At 32.8% G+C, this 20961-nt stretch overlaps 1 protein-coding gene across 1 annotated transcript in view; it reads right to left on the bottom strand.

Annotated features, from left to right (window-relative positions):
• LOC119662084 (neurotrimin) overlaps nt 1–20961 on the bottom strand; it is a gene marked incomplete at its 5' end in the record, with an annotated part of 68890 nt that overhangs the window by 26441 nt on the left and 21488 nt on the right. Inside the window, 1 exon segment of the mRNA XM_038071635.1 lies at nt 11541–11699. Within this exon segment, the coding sequence (XP_037927563.1) occupies nt 11541–11699 (159 nt within the window).

Below are 20961 nucleotides of genomic sequence, written 5' to 3'. Positions count from 1 at the left end.
ACAATGTCAACAGAATAGAACTATCCAAAGGTAAAGTTTAACGAAATATATAAACTGGTTAAAATTTCGTGAATATGTTTCTTGCCACATACCACAATATGCTTCGTTAAAAGAGAATAATGAAATTGATACTTGTGTTAACCAATTTTATGAAGTAATCTCAACGGGTGCTGAAGTAACTTCGATAAGAACTGAAGAAACAACCCAAAAAATTGTTGTGACAAAACAATAGAGGCATTATGACAACGGAGGAGGAAAGCTAGAAAACTATGACAACGGCATACATAGATCCCCAAAACATAAAGTTTTACTTCCTAAGTCTACTAATGAACTCAAATATGCACTAACGGAAAGACATCAAAAATCTTTAGACAATTTGAACAACCTGATAAACATAGTACAATTGAACTAGTGTTTTGTATTGTATCATTCGTTAGAAACTCATTTAGAAATAAACAATATTGTACTTCCATATTTATAGATGTAGCCCAAGCGTTTGATAAAGTATGGCATGAAGGCTTAATACATAAAATAACAACACTCATGCCAGCTAATACTCACCTTTTGTTAAAAAACTACTTAAGTAAAAGAAGTTTTAGTTTAAGATATAAAGATTTTGTTTCAGGACCCTGTCCTATCAAAATTGACTTTGTTACTGATTTTCACAAAAATTAGTTAAGTATGGTTCTAAGAAATACCATAAATACGAGCTAAGATAAATACGACTTAATTTCAGAACAATATTGACACGCGAAGTAGAAATACTATTGCCAATAACGTTTTACTTTGATCTGTAGAATAAAGTGGGGAAACTCACAAAAGACCTTACTATGTCATATAATGCTCTTTTCATCCCAACATAAACTAATATAACGTGATATCAGTATAAGACCGCAAATATAATAAGATGTTTTGAATTAACTTTAATATGAAAAACTTTGAATTTGATATTATATGGCTCTAACATTACCTAACAGAGCACGGTTGTGAATCAGTTAACCTCTAACTTTACACTAAGCACAACACTAAGCTACCTTAATAAAATAAGGAGTTAGAACCTTAAAAATGTTGGTGGTGTGAGAAGTTCAAATTAGACAAAACAGCAGAAAACGTGGAAAAAATGGCGACAACTATTAGCATTAGAAAACTTCTGTCTAAACACCCAACACTTCAAATCTTAACAAAAAAAGGTTGGATTCTTTGATTATTCACCCAGCATGCACTATCCAGATTGTGTAAGCAACACTAACCCAGCAGAAAAAGCTATTGACTTTTTACCTAAATATATTTCTACCTTAATTTTGATGTGGACAAGTTTTACCTTCTTTAAATCATGTGGTCCGGATGTAATCATCTCAATCACGATGTATAAAACTGTTAATCTACACATCCAGAAAAATAATTTAGTTGATTTGAACATATTTCGACTAAATTTAAATCTAAAGTAAGAATATTGTACTCGACGCATCATCAACCGTACCACATGTTGGTTTTTATTCCTTCTTTACCATACGAGCTTGTATTTTTCTAACAAAATTGATCAGATCAAAACAGTTTGTATGTGGTTAGACCATATTTATGCATTGAATTATAGCGGGTGTTGTATGTGTAATGAAAATAGGTAAAAACGGCGATCTCTATTCTAAAGACTACCAACTAATTAGTCTTACTTCATTTCTTCTCAACGCTTTTAAAGTAGCATGCGAAACTCAGTTAAGGAGCGTGCCTCGTCTCGAAGATTATCGAACACATAATACGCATTAAATAGGAATAGATTCTCTGAGACTGCATAAACTTTCAAAAAGCACTGAAATATGAAGAACATGCCATGGTAGTAACTCCGTTTATAGCTGGAGAAATCAGTAATGCTTCAACAATGCCTATTTTTAGCAATTTTAGCTACTTATAAATAGATGATGCTAATTAATTTTGGATTACAAATCTTCTTAGCTGTAGAAAGATGAAATAAGGACGTATTGTCTGGCTACTAGTGGTAAACCAGATTCCATATAAATTCAAAGGCACATATTTAAAACTACTTGCATATGCAGATGATAGCCATACACAACAACTTTATTTAAAAACACAAACAAAACACATGCAATACAAATGCAAACAACATTTCTGCTTTTTTTTTATGCAAACAAAACAATACGCATTAAAAAGATTTCTAAAATATTTCCAAAACATTTTGCACGATAGACTAAAAATACACTAAATGTGCACTAAAAATACACTAAAAATATACTACTTTCGGAAAATGATGGCTGCTAAAGTTTACTACCTTCGTGAAAAGTATACTAAGGGTCACGTTTAGGGCCATGTTATGCAGGTGTCTCGGGCACGGCATGAGTACAATTGTTGTTGTTTTCAATGCAAATTTTAAATTTGAGATTGAGAGAAAAAACAATATGGCCGTTCAAACTCCGGCATGAGAGCCGGCGTATTAGTGCCCCGGCTCTAATGCAAAACCGTGTTGTTTAGTAATAAATTTCAAAATTTGTAATAATTAATTACTACCATTCTAATACGTTTTGAAGAAAAAATGGCAGTAAGCAACACAGCCTTTTATTATAAAGAAAGGCGTAAGTGCTGTTAATAATTATTATAAAATAATACCATAAGAAATTAACATTATTACAGCCTCTATGAGTTTTTTCTTGCTAGTTGTTTTTGGTGGCAAATTAAAAGTGAAAAATATCTAAATTAAAAATGAAAATATCTAAATTTCCTCCTAAATTTAGGTACTACCAAGACATAGTAAAAATACAAAATTGGCAATACTGATGTGACACTCCGCATAACATGCATTTTCGGTATAGCCCGAAAGAGCGAATTTTGCCGTGCCCGAGACACTCTTCATAACAAGGCCCTAACGAGAACAGCAAATACTTTACATGAGATGTTGGAAACAATATACTATTTTAGTGTATTTTTTATGGTTATGAAAATGAATATCACTTTCATTTTAAGTGTATTTTTTGTGGTTATGGACATGAATACAAATATTGAAAATTTTGTGATGAGTTTCGGATATTAGCAGTACACTACGATATCCTATTGTTTATTTTCGTTCACTGATAATAACAGAACTAATTTCAAACAACATAAATAAATTCAGAACATATATTCAAACTGTAGAAAACAATTACTCTTATACGTTAATGCTATAAGGGCTAAGTCTCCCTTTAGACCCAAAGTTTCGAATAAGAAATTCGCACAAAAAGTAGGCGCGAAGTGATTAAGAAAATCTATTGTATGTCCTCAAGAGTTAGAAATAATATTCTAACAAAATCCTGCAACGTGGTGCTATGCATTTCCCACTCAACATTTTTCGCATAATCCACTGGCACAAAAATCATGTGTAATGACACTGTTGAAGTAATCAACAACAGATAAGACTGTGAAAAGTCACCGGGATATGATAAAATCTCAACTATCATGTTAAAAAACAAATTTTCCGCCATACATACCATCACTTAATGCTTTTTAATGCCATCACTTATTAATGAATTAATAAATTATTCATTACCTAAATAAATAATTTTTCGAGATAATAACCTTCCTGAAACCAAACAAATATTTTGCCTAAGCTTTTTAATAAAGACTAATTAGCTTACTACCGTATCTCTCCATACTCTTTGAAAGAACACTGCTTCTGAAGATGAAACTTTTCCTTGATAAGCAAAGTCGAATTCCATCCCAACAGTTTTAGGATACCTTGTGATCAAAAAATAACTTTAATTTTTAATTTTTGAATTCCCGATTGGATAAGCAATCGGTAAATTTTTTTATTTTCACGCTGACACAACACTATTATACACATTCTGTCAAAGTTTAACGCATATCGTACGATTAGTTTTTGTTTGGCGTCTATACAAATAAGTCGAACAATTTTTGTGTGACAACTTTTACCTTATGGCCTCTCTGGTCTCAAAACGCGTTCCTCGCAATGACAAGCACCGAGATAAAATGTATACGTATATATATATATATATACATATATATATATTTGAAATATACATTTTTTTTGAAGAGATACAAATTCTATGTCTTTAACAAACTTTTTATGTATGTAGGCAGTAATTCTCAGGCTTGGCAACTCTGCGTTTAGCAAAGGAACAAGCAGAGTTAGTTGTAGGAGGTTGATGAGGAAAGTTGGTCGTGCTCGCGTGGTTTAACCTAACATATATTGTAATAATTAAATAACTTTAAATGAAATAAAAAATATTATTTCCTACATGTTTAACAGATAAAAATATGGATTTCAACTAGATCTAAAACTAACGAAAAAATAGAGTGTCTCAATAGGGGTAAGCATCAATTCAGCAAAAACCATTGTACCAAATACTAGAAAATATGAACTCAAGCACCCCAAACCTATCAGCCTTAATGGGACAGTGTTAGAACGCCAAAAGGTGGCAAGATTCAACCAAAAGTTAAAGTGAAAAGCTCTTATGGAGAATATAGCAACAAAACAAACTATCAGAGTTTACTTAGCATGCAGATCAATCGAAGGTAAAAGTTTTGGCTTACACTAAAACTACTTCAGTTGATTTATATAGCAATTGTCAAACCTATGATCACTTACGATGCAGTTTTTTGGGAGAATTACACAAAGAACAAACAATGATTATCACACTCAACAGGACACAAGGATTAGCGTGTATGAGTACTACGAAAATCATGCGAACGTGTCCGACGGTGTCAATTTACGGTGTACTTCTTGAAGTCACACTCCTTGTATTCATATTAAATTCAAAGCGCAGATTCTACAATTTCTACCGAACGAATCTATTCTACGGATAACCTAAGATAATAATGGCAGTTGACTTAATCGTAAGAAATTTGATATTCTTCCAAAGCATCTTTCTCAAATTTTCACGTCACAAAATACCATGCATTCAAAGTTCAGTCTAAATTCAGTACTGAAAAGAATTAAAACCCACAAAACAAAACAAGCTGAAATGCTCGAAAACGCTAAGTAAAATTACAACTGTCTCTTAAGCACAAATTTATTGTTACCTAATTGATAGCCAGGCAGCAATGGACACATTCAACTGTTATCAGTTGACATAATGACTGGTGATGAAATATCTCGAAAAGCTGAATATCCGCACCTAATACCATCAGATATGGATTGAGAGTTTACTTATATATATAGGTTCAATATAGGTTTATATAGGTTCAATACTATAATTTATGTAGGAAAGTGGATTTGTAGAAATACCCTAACAGGGTAATTCTGGCGAAGATAGTAAAAAGTCTTTCGATAGATGTTAAAAAGAGACAACAAAAGGTAGTTCGAAAAATTTAAGTTATTCTAGTTGTGCTAGAATAAGTCTTTCAAACAAATAGTTTTCATTTACAATTCGTGCTAAAAAGTCTTTTAACAATACCATATGCTTTCGTGGCGAAATCAATAACAGCTGTTAGTCGCTACTTTCTCTAACGATTTTTCAAGAAAATAAAAAAAAAAAAATTATAATAAAATAATAAAAATTAAAATTTTTATTTTCGTTATATAAAGAGACTTTTGTTGACCAAAAACACAAACAATATTTTACCTTTGAATCGAAAGCCCAGTAGCAAATTTCTCATGTGATTTTTTGAAAGATTGAAAACAGCTTTCTGTCTTTCAAAAGATAGCTGTCAGAATACAAAACAACTTTCATAACATCCTTTGACAGATTATTGAGTGTGGTAAGCTAAAAGATAGTTGCCAGAAAAGTCTTGTAAGTCCATGCTTGCAATAGTTTTTTAAGTTGCTTCTCAAAAATAGGAACTTTTTAAATATTTGAAAATGGTAAGCATTCTGCAGGATGTTCTTCAGGAATATTTGAAATTTTCTTCTTTATAAATTAAAAATTTATTTTTAATTTTCTTTAAATATTAATAATAATTAACCTATGAGTGTTTGAGACCAAGATGTTAAGGACCAAAATGGGTTGTGGAGTTTAATTGAAAAACCTGAAGTTAACGTAAAATATTTCAAAATAAAAATAGCGAAATTAGAATAATTAAACGGAGTATTGAACTTAGATCTAACAACATCGAAAGTTGTTTATTGAATTGTTGCTGGTGTATATAATCCATAATTTTAATTAAGGATTTATAATGAATACTTTTAAGGATGTAATTTAAAATATAAATTTTACATACGTGCAGTTCTACTTTTTTGATTCCAGCAAGTAACTCTGTAGTGGAAATATCTTCAACTGTTTAAAGTTCAATTTTGTAAATCCAGTTATTTAATGTCTTTAAGCTAAGTAAATTTTTTTTATCCTTTTTAAATATCATATTAAGTATTTCCATAAATTGTATATATTTTAATTTTAATGCACTTCTTACTAAAACAAATGCTGAAAATTAATTTCTGCCTAAAAGCTAGATTAGGTCATAAGGGACATGAGCGAATATATTGGTCGCATAAATTAATTAATTTTTTTTTAAATTTATTTAATTACACCGAAGCTAAAATATAGAAAATAATTATGTGATTCAATAATATTTGCATATAAATGAATACACACATACATTCATGCAAAATTAAGCTAAAACAAATATCGATTTGTTTACCTATGAGTACAGAAAAATACCAAAGGTTTGAATAAGTATGAAAGGCCAGAAAGGAAGTGCAGTGCGAGTCGCATATTAAATACGTATATGCATTTCATATTCATATTTTTCATACATATGAAAATATAAATAAACTATCTGGCTACTGTAATTGTATAGTATAAGTTTGGGGACGTGACAACCACTTCTAGTAGTGCTACCAAGAATGGTACAATAGTTCTATAATTGCTAGTAAAACAATTATCACCAATGATACTGGTACTACTGCTACTCTTACTACTATTGGAACAGTTACTAATTTTGCTATTACTACTGCTATTACTACTACTCCTGTTAGTTAAGCTAGTGCTCATTCTAATTCTTTTTGATGAGGATTTTATTTTTATTTATTTTTAGTCGAAGCTTGACTATACTTACTCTGGCTATGGGTGTGTTAATATCAAAATGAGTACAATGTTCCTAAGCGATATCAGTTTGTATATTTATGTAACATTTGTGTTGCAAAACATCCTAGCAATTCTAGTTAGATAGTTTTTGTAAGATATTATAGTTCCAAAAAAATTTTTAATTTGAATCCCATTATGTGAGTACAAAGAATTGTCTATTTTAAAAAACAAAATTTCCTTGATACTATTATTATCTCTACTTTCAAACAAACCGATTTGATTAATAATAGAAATATTATATAAGATAAATACAATCAGCTAATAAGTATGTTTTCAGTTCATAATTTTGATTTCAAGCTTCTCACTCTGTTTTGCTTTTATTTTTGTATCTTATTTTTATTTAGGTTTTTAATATCTTTTTATTTCAACGATGTTAACCCCTACAAAAAGAATGTTCTAGACTATAGCTAGCACACCTTTTAGTGTCTAGCTTCTATAAGAACATTGGCTCTAATCGTAAGCCATCAGACTTAATAATGGATAGAAGAATTGTAAATGTAATTTGAACTGGAAAGGCGACAGAAAGCTAAGTGATGGGTTTCTTTCTTTAGACCAAAAGTTTTAAAACAGTTATATATTTTAAAAATTTTTTTTTGTAATATGTAAGTCCAACATATCCCCTAGAAACGTTCCTCATTTTTCAATAATGCAAAAAGTCGAAAATTATGCAGTGTTTATATATTATACAAAAAAAGGTGCTAAAATAGAGGAATTAATTCCGACATTTGTTGCATCAACAGGAGACAATTGTATCAAAAGTATATTATGTTATATCATTGAAACAAATTCTGTGCCACATTAGGTAGCAACAGCGCAATCGAATGCAATTTTATCAGTAATATCTAGACCATTTTAGAAGACTGATCTTTCGACTCTATAACTTGATCATAGATCATGAAATAACGGCTTATATTGTGATAATGTCAGTATTTTAGAAAGCAAAAAAAGGCTATTCTGCAGGTTTAGACTATTAACTCTTCTTACAACTTTTTAATGGTTTAATAAAGCATTATTTTGATGGAACATGCCGCTTTGATATGTTACAATAGAGGTTCATTGAAGGCGCCTTCCGGTAAGCCGCTGCAAAAATTTAATCCATAAATATGGAGTTGTTCAAAAAATTTTACTGAAGTTGATATTTATTTTATTATCTTTGTTCATTATCTTTGCTCATTTGATAATTTATTTTTGATTATTTTCACAAATTAAATATAATTTTGCATTTACAGTAACTAGCGGTCTCCTCAAATATATGAAAACTCGCCTTTTAAGTAGACAGCATATAGCTTAAACTACAGTTAGTACCTAGGAAGTGATAAACCAAAATAAATAAAACATTACTGTCACCCTAAGTAGTACTTCACACAAATAAGAAAGTCACTGCACTAAAAAATGCTTGTCAAATTGGTCTTCATGGAGATATTTAACCACCTATCGGAATGAATGCATTATCATTTGTATGTGAAATTTTTTAGCGATGAAATTATTTAAGTATTTTAATATAAATACTACTTTGATACGCAATGTAGTATAATAGGATATACACGAATATACTATTATATTTATATACATAATATTCAGTACACAGTACACTGTAAACGTGTACAAAGTAACAACAAAAAAAAAGGTTCCGATATTTGCAGCAGCAAACTAACCATACTTCCGTATCTGCTTTATATGCTAAAACATTTCATAGCGTTGTTGCGGTGAGAGTCATGGCAAAAGCCATAGCACTAGCAATTGCGAAAAATAGATACCAGATACTAAACCAAATAGTGGCAGAATGATAATATGCAAGCATTTACAATATTACAATAATAACAAACATAATAATAAAAAATAACTGAAATTGTGTAAAAATATTAAAAAACTTTATAAAACATAAAAAGAGCACAAAAAATGTTTCATAAAAAGAGGACAGAGTTTTTATGAAGAGGTCCTCGCCATATGGACTCTTTTATGAAAGTTGCCTTTTATGCTTTTTCTGTACTGTGTGTTGAAGTGAATGGAAAAGTTTTTAAACCAAGTATTAGTTGTTAATAATAACCCAAACTGTGTATAGCAAATGATTATTATTGGTACTAAAAACTTTTCAACACTCATTTAAATGACAGCAACAGAAATAGCAATAACAGAAGTAAACACCAATAACAAACAAAACAACAACAGTCACAGTAAACCAAGGATTTAAGTATTCGAATTAATGTTTAAAAATAGAAAACAAATTTAAGTACAAATTCCTAAAAATTTTCTAAAAAGAATATAATTTAAAAAATATTCAAATAAGTTGATATTGAAAACACAAAGGAACTACTGAGTTGATAAAGAATGGAATATATATATGGAATATATATATATATATATACAGGTATATAGAGGTAGCATATGATAACCTGAGAAAAATGACTTCATTCGTAGTGATACTAGGTAAAGGCACTGTCTACGAAATCTGAGGAGGCCGAAACGATTGCATAAACGTCGTCCTCTTTGTTCCATGGTCTATATTGTCATATATTGTCATATAGACAATAGAACAAAAGGGAGAATATTGTCATATATTGTCATATAGACAATAGAACAAAGAGGAGAACGTGTATGCAGTTTTAATAATATTAACTTATAATCGCAATCCTGATGATTATTACTCTCAAGAAGAGTCAAAATATAGGGTTTAATAAAATGTATTAAAGTTTTATTATTTAACAAAAAGAGACCTACAGCCAGACAGTTCGAAAAATAAATTTAAAAAATTTTATTGTTTTAAAAAATGTCCATCAAAAACTCCTCCCAGGCATAATAGCACTATCCCTAAAACTTAAAGGTCGCGGTTAACATTGTTTTTTTAATAACTGTAGTAATCTATGCACACCAAATTTCATTATATTATGATAAAAAAATAATATTGCTTGACATTTTGTAATAAAAAAAAATAAAAACCAGTTCACCATTTAAACTCTATTCATTTCGAACACATATTTTGAGATCTCAACAAATCAAAACGTAAGTCTTTTACCAATTCGATAGATCATCCCATAAGTTGATCAAAATGATAAAAGAAATGGAAGAATTGCTTTCTTATCTAACAAATTTTTCGCATCTGGCTTCCAGTTCCGATTATTTGTAGGCCTAAAAATAATAATGCGAAAAAAATAAATTTTGGCTCCAGCTCAGAGTTGTTGAAAGTAAGTGCCATCTAATAAACAGACAACTTCTTAACTTGATCTCTGTGAAACCAATAATCTTCTCTAATATGCTCATAATATGGTTCAAGCTCCTATATATATTTCTCATAAGGACAACATATTGACAAGATCCATTAGCAGAACAAGCCAATGAATTAATTGGCTTAACTAATAAAAGACGGCTAGTAAGACATTTCACTTAAGATTGTTAACATGTGACTTGAGTAATCTTATCATAATGCGAAAAATAATCTTGAAAATCTTTTTAATTTTCTTTTTCTTTGACTTAGATAACTGTCTGTGAACTTTAGATTAACTATAATAATCATATTTCTAATGAAAACTTTTCTATCAAATATTTTGAAATGTGCACCATTGGAATAAAAGCACCAGAAATCGAAACGTTAAAAAGGTTTGATGCTACAACAACCAGAACAACAAGAAAGATTGACCGTAAATAAATAGGACCAAGCACAGACATTTAATCCACTTCATTTTTGAATTTAATATTATTGGAATGTTTTTGTTATTTCTAGTTATTTTGAAAGTTTTTTTTTTTATTGTTTCATTTAATGCTCTCATACGATTTTCAACATTTGATTAGAAAGTTTCGTGTTTTTCAAAGTATTTAAGCGTTACGAGTGAGCTCCGGCCTCATTCATATTTGGCAAGATGGCAATGGAGTGCGGTATCTGCAAGCAACGAAAGCGTGAAGAAACTAGCAAACATTGCCGAACCCATAGTGAAAATTGTACCTTTGTGAGCTACCGAATTGCGAGCGTGGTATTTTTTGAAAAGGTACTCGAAAAATGGTATTTCCTGCTTTCCTGCTTTCCTGCTATCCAAACCAGTCAAACCCGTTAAACCTGCCATGTTAGCGGCAAGAGTAGCGGCAACTCTTTTTTGTGGTAAATAAGCACTATGCTACATTCAGAAATACCAAACTGGGTGCAGCAATAGAACTCAGACAACAAACACAATTAGAAAAGCACCATTTCATGTGTGTATATGTGCGTGTGTGTGTATGAATGTGATGTAGAAATGTATGTAATATTTTACCATTTTTTTAAGAATTTTTTTAATTTATCGTTTTTTGTTTTGACTGCTGGTAATATCCACTGTAACTCATACATTTATGACCTATGAACTACTACAAATTACCCACCGAACATGTACTACCTACATGCACAGTAGGTGTGCATGTAGGTGAACCACCTCTACATAAACATTAAAATTTATAAACTTAAAATTGGTAGTCGGAATGGTCGCGGACATTATCGTAATAACAGCTGCAAGCAGCAACAGCAGCAGTCGCCGCCGAAGTTACTCTTACCTTCTGTACCGTTTGCTAGCTCAATTAGTACCCCATTCTCACGTCGCCAAGTAATTGTTGGCTCTGGCGAGCCGGTAGCAGCGCATTTCAGCGTCACGTTGTTGCCCTCGGTTGCAGTGATGTCCGTGCTTGTGGGATAATCTAGGATATCCGGCGGTACTGCACATATGAAAGGTCCGTTACACAAGCGTTTGAATAGTCGCACATACAGGTATTCATGTATGTATGTTTGTGTGTATATGAATGCATATTGTTATGAAAACGTTGGACGTTCGAACACAAATAAAAAACATGGCGTGGAATGAAATTGAAACGGCAGTGAATGTAATGACGTAGGTCCGTATGCAATGAGATAAGTAAGTCCATGGCATGGGTCAAGTGTTCATAGCAAACAAAAACGAAATCGAGGCAAAAGCCAAAAGATGAAAATATGCCAACCAATTTTTTCCGGAGTTTTGGCAAACATTATGGGCACATTTTATACACATACACATACACATACACACATACATGCATGTAAATATATAGTAGATAAATGTATATCAATATGCAACATATTTGCCGGAGCACAAATACATATTCAAACACAAGAATTCATATACACGAGTGTGAATATTCCGGCATTTAAATATTTTCAAAAATGGTATGGAAAGTTGCGAAGGAAGTTTACCGCACGGAAGCCGGCGTTTTATTTCATTGAATAGATTTTTTTATTTATTTGTAATATAATAGCAAAGAAATAAAAAATCCATTTCAGATTTTTTTGATAGATTCGCGGCCATGTGTTGTGATGTTATTATTGCATGTTGGTGATTATTGTTGTTGTGGTTACAGTCGCATAGTCGTACAGTCGTGAGTTTTTTCCGGATAACGTTGGGTAATATAAAACAAATTTTTAATTTTGTTTTTTTTGTGCATTGGCCGGTATGGACGTCATCAACAACAGCAGAGTGTAGAGCCGCCACAACACATATGTCAATGGCGAGACCAAGTGCCAATATCATCATTTCAATCGTAGGAGCATAACAATTTTATTGATATCATTGATTTGAAGATGATATTTTGTTTTACATTGTTATTGATATGGCAGTGGTTGTTATTGTGATGTTGTTATCATTATTTCGATGATTTCCGAAGTGCGTTGGCATGTTAAATGCAGTTCAGGGTCCAAGTGAGTGCAAAGCCATGTAAAGAAAAGAAATTGAAATGAAATTAATTGAAGTTTTATTGATATCTAAATATAATTATGAAGATATATAAAAATCTATTAATATGGTTAAAAAAAAATTCCAAAACAAATAAATGATACATTCAAATTTAACCAAGTTATAAAAAGATCAAATTAGTGCTCATATATGTGAATAAACTCAGATGAGAGAGAGACACCACGACCAGTCACTGGGACAGGGTTGCTTAATAATTGCAAAATAGAACAGTATTTAGCAGAGGTGAAATGTATTAAGTAAAAGCAAATATGCAAACACCTTACGTTCCCTTCATAGATTCATATTAACCCAACAACTAATAGTGGTATTGATGCCAGAAGAATCGTAATGATATCAATGGTTTATTGATGTTTTAAGGAGCTTTAAGGAATCAATGAGCGAAATTTATTACTTTAAGCTATACTTCACTTTAATATTTTGTAAAATTTTTGTGTGTATTTTTCATATATAAATTCTTTGCAGTTCTTTTTTATATAATATATAATATTAATTTTATTATCATTTTAAAATGAATAAAATAATAGATATACATATATATGTACATATATTTTTCACAAACAGTGTAAATGATTTTTTTTTTTTTTTTTTTGATTCTTTGTTGATACATTTGAATGCTTTGTAGCAGTGATAACGATTTCCCTACAAAATTATATTGATTTCACCACTCAGTTATATTGATTTCTCACACCTTTAACATCAAAAAACTATCACTTCAATCGTGCTTTTTCTATTTTTTTCTTTCTTTTCTAGTATTTCTAGGTATCAATAAAGCATCAATAGTTTTCCTATGATATACTGAGCTTAATACATTAAATACATTTATTTAATATGGTATTCGCATCGAAGGTTAATTCCAAATTATCGATGCATTATCTTTCGCCTATAAGAATTCTTTTACCTATTAGGGAAAAGCAGAAAAAGTGTGAATAAATTAAATATTTATAAAATAGGAAATGCCCTTATAGTATCACGTTTTGAATTTGTTGTTGAAATAAGTGAGGTTTATTAAAGGTCATATTTTGCATAATTATCTAGTGACTTTTGGGGCCTAAAACATAGAAAGCGCAGGAGGAGTTTTTGTCTTCTTACCATTTGACTAATAGTAGGAAAAATTTTATAAAAAACTCAGTTATTTTATAAAATAACCCAATAAAGGTTATTGGGTATCGCAGATAAAAGTGAAAATGGTCATGAAAAAATTGCTAACATTTTGTAAAAATTTATTAATTAAGACTCTTTTTACACATAATGAATAAAAATGAATAAAAAGAATATAAAATGCTCATATTAGAAAAAGTAGTAAAAAAGTTATATAATCGCAATTTCGATGAAATTGCATAAATCCAAAAATAACTTAGGAACTAAGGAGAAACTAATGAAAAACTCAACTATCTACCTATTATAATTTTTGAGGTTACTAAGGACATCGCTATATGCCCCGATTTTCATCCTAAATTTAGAGGTGTTTCGGTCCACGGATGAGGCTCAAATTAAGTTTAAAGGAAAGACCATCTTAAAAACGGTATTTAGAAAAATTTCATGTCAATATCTTTACTGGTTCCGAAAATATCGAATTTTGATTGCCTAATTTCTGTTTTGTTTCACTGTGCAGCGTGATCATCGTAGGTCATATAGGTATCATAATAAAATATTTCTGTCTAATAATTACAATCGTTAAAGTTTTTTAATAATTAATTTTAAAAACAAAAACTTATTTATATATCTTATGTATGCATTTGGTTCAATATTATTAGAGCTTTTTCTATATGATTTTGTTCAACGGAAGTATGTTCCGTTCGCTTTTGGTTTGACTGGTGGAACAATAAGTTCGATTGTTTATATGTTTACACAGAAATGTTTTTCCAATTGACTGCACCTTTTCAGAATTCATGATTTTTTTTATTAAAGACAAAAAATTTTCCATTTTAATATATTATATTTAATACTTTGATTTTTATCTCACGCTCAGGCATCGTCTATAAAAGAGTAGCATAATTATGTAGCTGGAAATTTAAAGTTTTTGCTACCACGTTTTACTTCCTCACATCTTTTTGAGAATCAATCTTGTTTGTTAAAGTCACACCTAAGTATTTGGGTTTAGGGTAAACCTTTACCGATTCTAAAAACTTTTTACCGATTTTAACGAATGCTCGGCTTTTCTCAATCGTCCGCCTTTTCTAAAAAACATGATCAATGATTCGGAAAAAATAAATCAAGCAAAACGATTCTAAACGAAATATCCTTTATCGTGATCCAGCTGCAATCGCTAGGGCCCATATTATGTAGAGTGTCATGGGCACGAAAAAATCAAAATTATTGTTGCTTTCAATGCAAATCAAAAAACTGAGACTAAGAGAAAATGTGAGCCGAGGCTGTCTGTGTCTCTTCACTCAGTCAAAACTAAGTTGTATATATGTAAGGATTTTCTTTAAAATTCAGATGCAACCAAAAAGTTCAAAAGTAATAGTTAAAATACGAAATTGGCAAACTGAAGTGATACTTTACACAACATGGGTCTAGCAATACAATTTTATCTGCGTAAAGCAACACAAACAAATGTGTTTTCCTGCTGCATTACAAACTTCTAAATGACCATGTAAGTATTTCAAGATCAGTATTTTGGGATGCACATGGTATAATCTTCATTGACTATATCGAAAAGGGAAAAACATTTCGACCATCAATAGTAACTACTACACGGCATTACTGGATCGTTTGAAAGCAAAAATTGTGAAAAAACGTTAACGACCGCATATGGCGAAGAAAAAAATTTTGTTTCACCAAGACAATGCACCATGTCACAAGTCAATAAAAATGATGGCAAAATTTCACGAATTACACTTCGAATTGCTTCCTCATCCACCGTATAGTCCATATCTGGCCCCAGCGACTACTGGCTATTCGCTGATCTCAAAAATATGCTCGCCGGTAAGAAATTCATCTAAAATGAAAAAGTAATTGCTGAAACTGAAGCCTATTTTGAGGTAAAAGACAAATCCTTCTACAAGCACGGCATCGAGAAGTTAGAGAAGCGTTGGAATGATTGTATTGTACTTGAAGGAGATTATATTGATGAGTAAAATCGATTTTTGGCAGAAAAAATTTGTTTTTCTTAGTTAGTCACTCGTCTTATTGACTGATGTGTTACAATAATATTTAATAAGAGCAATAAATACTTTCGCTTTTCTAGTAGAAAGTGTGCCACTAGCATGTAGCATAGTGGAAAATCAAGTTTTGAGATCTTACCGGTATATCATATACATACATATTTTTGCTTAGTTTTGAAAGCAATACGTCAATTAAGTAACTATTTCTTCTTAAAATATGTTGGTGCTAATCAGATCTCCTCTCCTGACTATTCCCTAAAATAGACTTAAAGAAACATTGAAAATTGTCTAATTTCTTTGTCTATTTAAGAACTTGAATATGTGAAGATGAGCAATATCACATATTTCAGGAGGTAACGATATGAGACAAAGCAAAAAGTTTGACTTTATATGACAGCTAGATTCATCCACCTGAAGATAGATGTATCATGGTTTGTAATCAACGTATAATACTAGTATTACATTTTGCTTTATTTTAAAAGGTAAAGATATGAAAATACACTTTATTACAGCGCCAAGTTTTTTAATCCATATCGATTGATTCTTTAACTTATCTGTCTCGATATGTGTGACCTCAAATATGCCTAAATTGTTTGTATAGGGTCGTATTCTTTAAATTATAATTTCCCGAACATAGCTGACAATAAAAATGTTATTATTAGGGTTCTCTGGTAGAAGATACATCACTTTTTCTGATAGTCTTCTTATTTTATTATTTTAACAGTCTAAAATCTAAAAATCCATTTTATTTCCGCGATAACAATTGTGATGATCCAATAGATTATTATAGGGAAATTTAAACTCGTTTATAATGTTAATGTGTCAAGACCTTTGGTTAGTAAGTCCGTTATTAACTATTTAAAAAGTAATATTTAAAGATTGTAACATAAAATTTACACTAACTAAATTTTACTACACAAATAATACCAAACAACACAAATATAATAAAAACAAAATAAACAACAAGAAAACAAACAACAATAGAAAGAAACTTGTAAACAACGAACCGTTGAAATCACAAGAACAAAGATACTGCTTGCTTCGCACATCACAAGTATAAAAGGCGAAGCAAACGCAGTAGACGGGCATTCAGCAAGACAGCGAGCTAAGAACAGGTCGTTCTATATTACATGTGCTGAAACACCAAGAATCGAAATTTACATCTCGATTTCTATTTTGTTTTATTTTTTTTATTTTTAATAGAAATACACATTTCTATTAAAAATCATTATTAATAACGAAATTAACATTTCGTTAATAGTAATAGAAATATAAATTTCTATTACTCTATTGTTCATAACGAAATCAAATTTTCGTTAGTAAATTACGCGGTAAGGTGATAATACCACATGAGTATTAGCACCCATACCAAATCCATTGTATGAAGAAGAAATTCACATTTCTTCAAACCTTTTGTCAGGGGCGTCGAAATTAACATTTCTACGCCAAAATCCATTGTATAGAGAAGAAATTCCCATTTCTTCAAACCTTTTGTCAGGGGCGCTGAAATTAACATTTCTACGCCAAATCCATTGTATGAAGAAGAAATTCACATTTCTTCAAACCTTTTGTCAGGGGCGTCGAAATTAACATTTCTACGCCAAAATCCATTGTATAGAGAAGAAAGTCACATTTCTTCAAACCTTTTGTCAGGGGCGCTGAAATTAACATTTCTACGCCAAATCCATTGTATAAAGAAGAAATTCACATTTCTTCAAACCTTTTGTCAGGGGCGTCGAAATTAACATTTCTACGTCAAATCCATTGTATAGAGAAGAAATTCACATTTCTTCAAACCATATCACCGTACCAACGTCACCATCCACCGTATTCCACTGTTCCTATCAAATAAATTTATTGTAGGACTGAACCTTGAATCCGGCGAGTAAAACCCCGGCCAGAAAGGTTCGTTACAATTGGCGCCCGAGCAGGGACAGTGGGAACAGACCTGACCAACATCTTCAGTTGAGTATGGAAGACAAACCAACGGTGGTACCATCAGGAATCAAGGAAGTGACAGGACAAGCAGGCCGTAAAACAGCAGTCGCTTCGACAAGCACAAAACGACTAACATCAGGAGGCAAATCTTGGATTTACTTCGCTAAAAAGGAGGAACTGGTGAGTTACGCAGACGAATTCGGATTAGATCCAAGTGGTTCACTGGAGGAACTTCGGAAAAAACTTTCAACGTTCATGGACTCAGAGGCAGCTGAGAAAGGTACCGCCAGGCTACAGGAACTCGCGAAACTACATATCAGAAGCTCATCACCGGGAGTCATTGAAAATAGACGTCCTTCGTTAACTAAGGGAGGAAGTTTAACCATGGCCGAATATCCAGTAATCATCAACCAAGTCAGAAAATGGGAATGCCACTACTCAGGGGAACACGAAATACTACCATTTATAGAACGGATCGAGGGACTGGCAGATATGTACGGAATACATCGGGACTTATTACCGAAGCTAATGCCTGAAGTTCTAAAAGACAAGGCACTGATCTGGTTCAGGAATAACAACAAGCGATGGACCGAGTGGCCATCATTCAAAGCAGATATTTTAGCATTCTTCTTGCCCCCAAGATACTTTGAACAATTAGAGGACAAAATACGAGCCCGCCTGCAACAACCCAGGGAACTGTTCAGAGATTATGTATTGGCACTGCAGAACATAATGCAATATTCAACATACAGTGAAGAGATAAAATTAGAGAGAATCTACCGGAACAGTCGTACCGAGTATCAATGGTATATCCGTAGGAGAGACTTCCAGTCATTATCCGAGCTGTTAACATTAGCTGGGGACCTGGAGGCACTGACCGCTACGGACCGTCAAGTAAGAAATACGCTACCGGCTAAGGAGATCAAAGCAAGAGTGATTGATACATCTGAAGACAAGATCAAAGATGTCAGGACAGCTTGTCGTCGTTGCGGACAACAAGGACACTTGAGGTGGAATTGTCGTTTTTCAAGCATCTTATTTTGCTGGGAATGCGGAAAGAAGGGAAAACGTACAATTGAGTGCTGCAGGAACCAGGGACACGAGAACAGGGTCCATCGACAGAACGGGGCGATGGGACCTCAAGTCAACACCCCGTCCCACCAGTAGGATGCATGAAGCTCAGTGAAACACGTCTGTCGGCCCAAGTAACTATTAATCAACAAGTCATAAAAGCAACGATCGATACAGGATCCTCGCGAAGTTTCATTAATTCGCAAACAGCAGCAAAACTTAAGGGGAAAATCTTGCTTAACTCGGAACCCACACAAGTACGTATGGCGGATGGCGGACAACACTCCACCAAGCAACAAATGGCAACATCCATCACGCTTGGAACAAGAACCACAAAGTTAAGATTAATTCTACTACCAAACCTGATCGATGAGGTAATTTTGGGACTGGACTTTTTGGCTGCTATGGGAGCCTCATTAACTTGCGGAGGTCAAAATTTACAATTTAGATATCGCAAACACGGGACGACGTTAGCAAACACCATACAAGTATCAACATCAAGACAAAAAACAATGGAGTTAGAATTCAATGAATTTTTGAAAACAGAATTAGACAAGTTTTCACAGATTAAAGGACCCAGTAATATTACGGAACATCGCATCATCATGTGTCACGAGCAACCCATCAAACAACAATATTACCCGCGCAACCCAGCGATGCAAGCAATCATCAATGAACATGTTAACGAGCTATTAAAGAACGATTACATCGAACCATCGAGAAGCGCGTACAGTGCTCCAATTGTGTTGGTACGAAAGAAAAACGGCAAGTGGAGATTCTGTATAGACTATCGCCAACTAAACACACAATCAATCCCCGATGCTTACCCTCTACCGCGCATTCACCACATTTTAGATAGGTTAAGGAATGCCAAATATATCAGCAGTCTGGATCTTCGCGATGGATACTGGCAAATCCCAATGGAACAGAGTAGTAAACAATATACAGCCTTCACCGTGCCCGGTCGCGGACTATTTCAATGGAAAGTGATGCCTTTTGGCCTACATTCTGCGCCCGCCACTTTTCAACGGGCGTTAGATCGAGTAATAGGGGTGGATCTAGAACCTTACGCTTTTGCATATTTGGATAATATAATCGTCACGGGCAGCAGCTACGAGGAACACAAAGAAAACCTAAGTACGGTGTTAAGGCGACTTCGCGAAGCAAACCTAAGAATTAACAGTGATAAGTGCGAGTTCTTCAAGACATCAACGAAATACCTAGGACATGTAATAAGCGAACAAGGTATACACACTGATCTAGAAAAGGTTGAAGCGATACAAAAATTAAACCCACCGACAAGTCTAAAACAACTACGACAATACATCGGAGTCACTTCATGGTATAGGCGATTCGTGCCAGATTTCTCCAGAATAATACACCCGTTAACCACACTCTTAAAAAAGGGTAAACATTGGAAGTGGGGATCAGAACAACAAAATGCCTTCGACGAGCTCAAAAGGAAACTAACAGAAGCACCAGTTCTCGCTTGTCTAGATTTCAATCTCCCGTTTACTCTCCAGACAGACGCAAGTAACCATGGACTGGGAGCAGTATTAACACAATCCATCAACAACGTCGAACATGTCATTGCCTATGCAAGCCGGCATTTAAACCAAACCGAGGAAAAGTATTCAGCCACTGAAAAAGAATGCTTAGCAATAGTTTGGGCAATTCGCAAAATGCGACCATACCTCGAAGGATACCAATTTACAATTATCACTGACCACCTGGCACTCAAATGGTTAAACTCAATTAACAACCCAACCGGACGTATTGCCAGATGGGCGTTAGAGTTGCAACAATATCAATTCGAAGTTCAATATCGAAAAGGTAAATTAAATGTCATCGCGGATGCGTTGTCCAGACAACCGGTTGAAAATGTTGCGCAAATAATTCCAGAGTCCAGACAAAGTAATTGTAAGTGGTTCACAAGGAAATTCGAGGAAGTACAGACAAGTCCAGACAGGTTTCCAGATTTCACAATAGCCAATGGTCAACTCTATCGCAATATCCTTAACTTCACGGATGATGAAAACACGCCATCATGGAAGTTATGCGCACCAACATCTTTACGCC

The sequence above is a fragment of the Teleopsis dalmanni genome, chromosome X (genome assembly GCF_002237135.1).
Source record: "Teleopsis dalmanni isolate 2A chromosome X, ASM223713v2, whole genome shotgun sequence".
NCBI classification, from domain to species: Eukaryota; Metazoa; Arthropoda; class Insecta; order Diptera; family Diopsidae; genus Teleopsis; species Teleopsis dalmanni.
The sequence above is the reverse complement of the archived record's forward strand: the minus strand, read 5'-3'. Positions and strand labels throughout refer to the sequence as shown.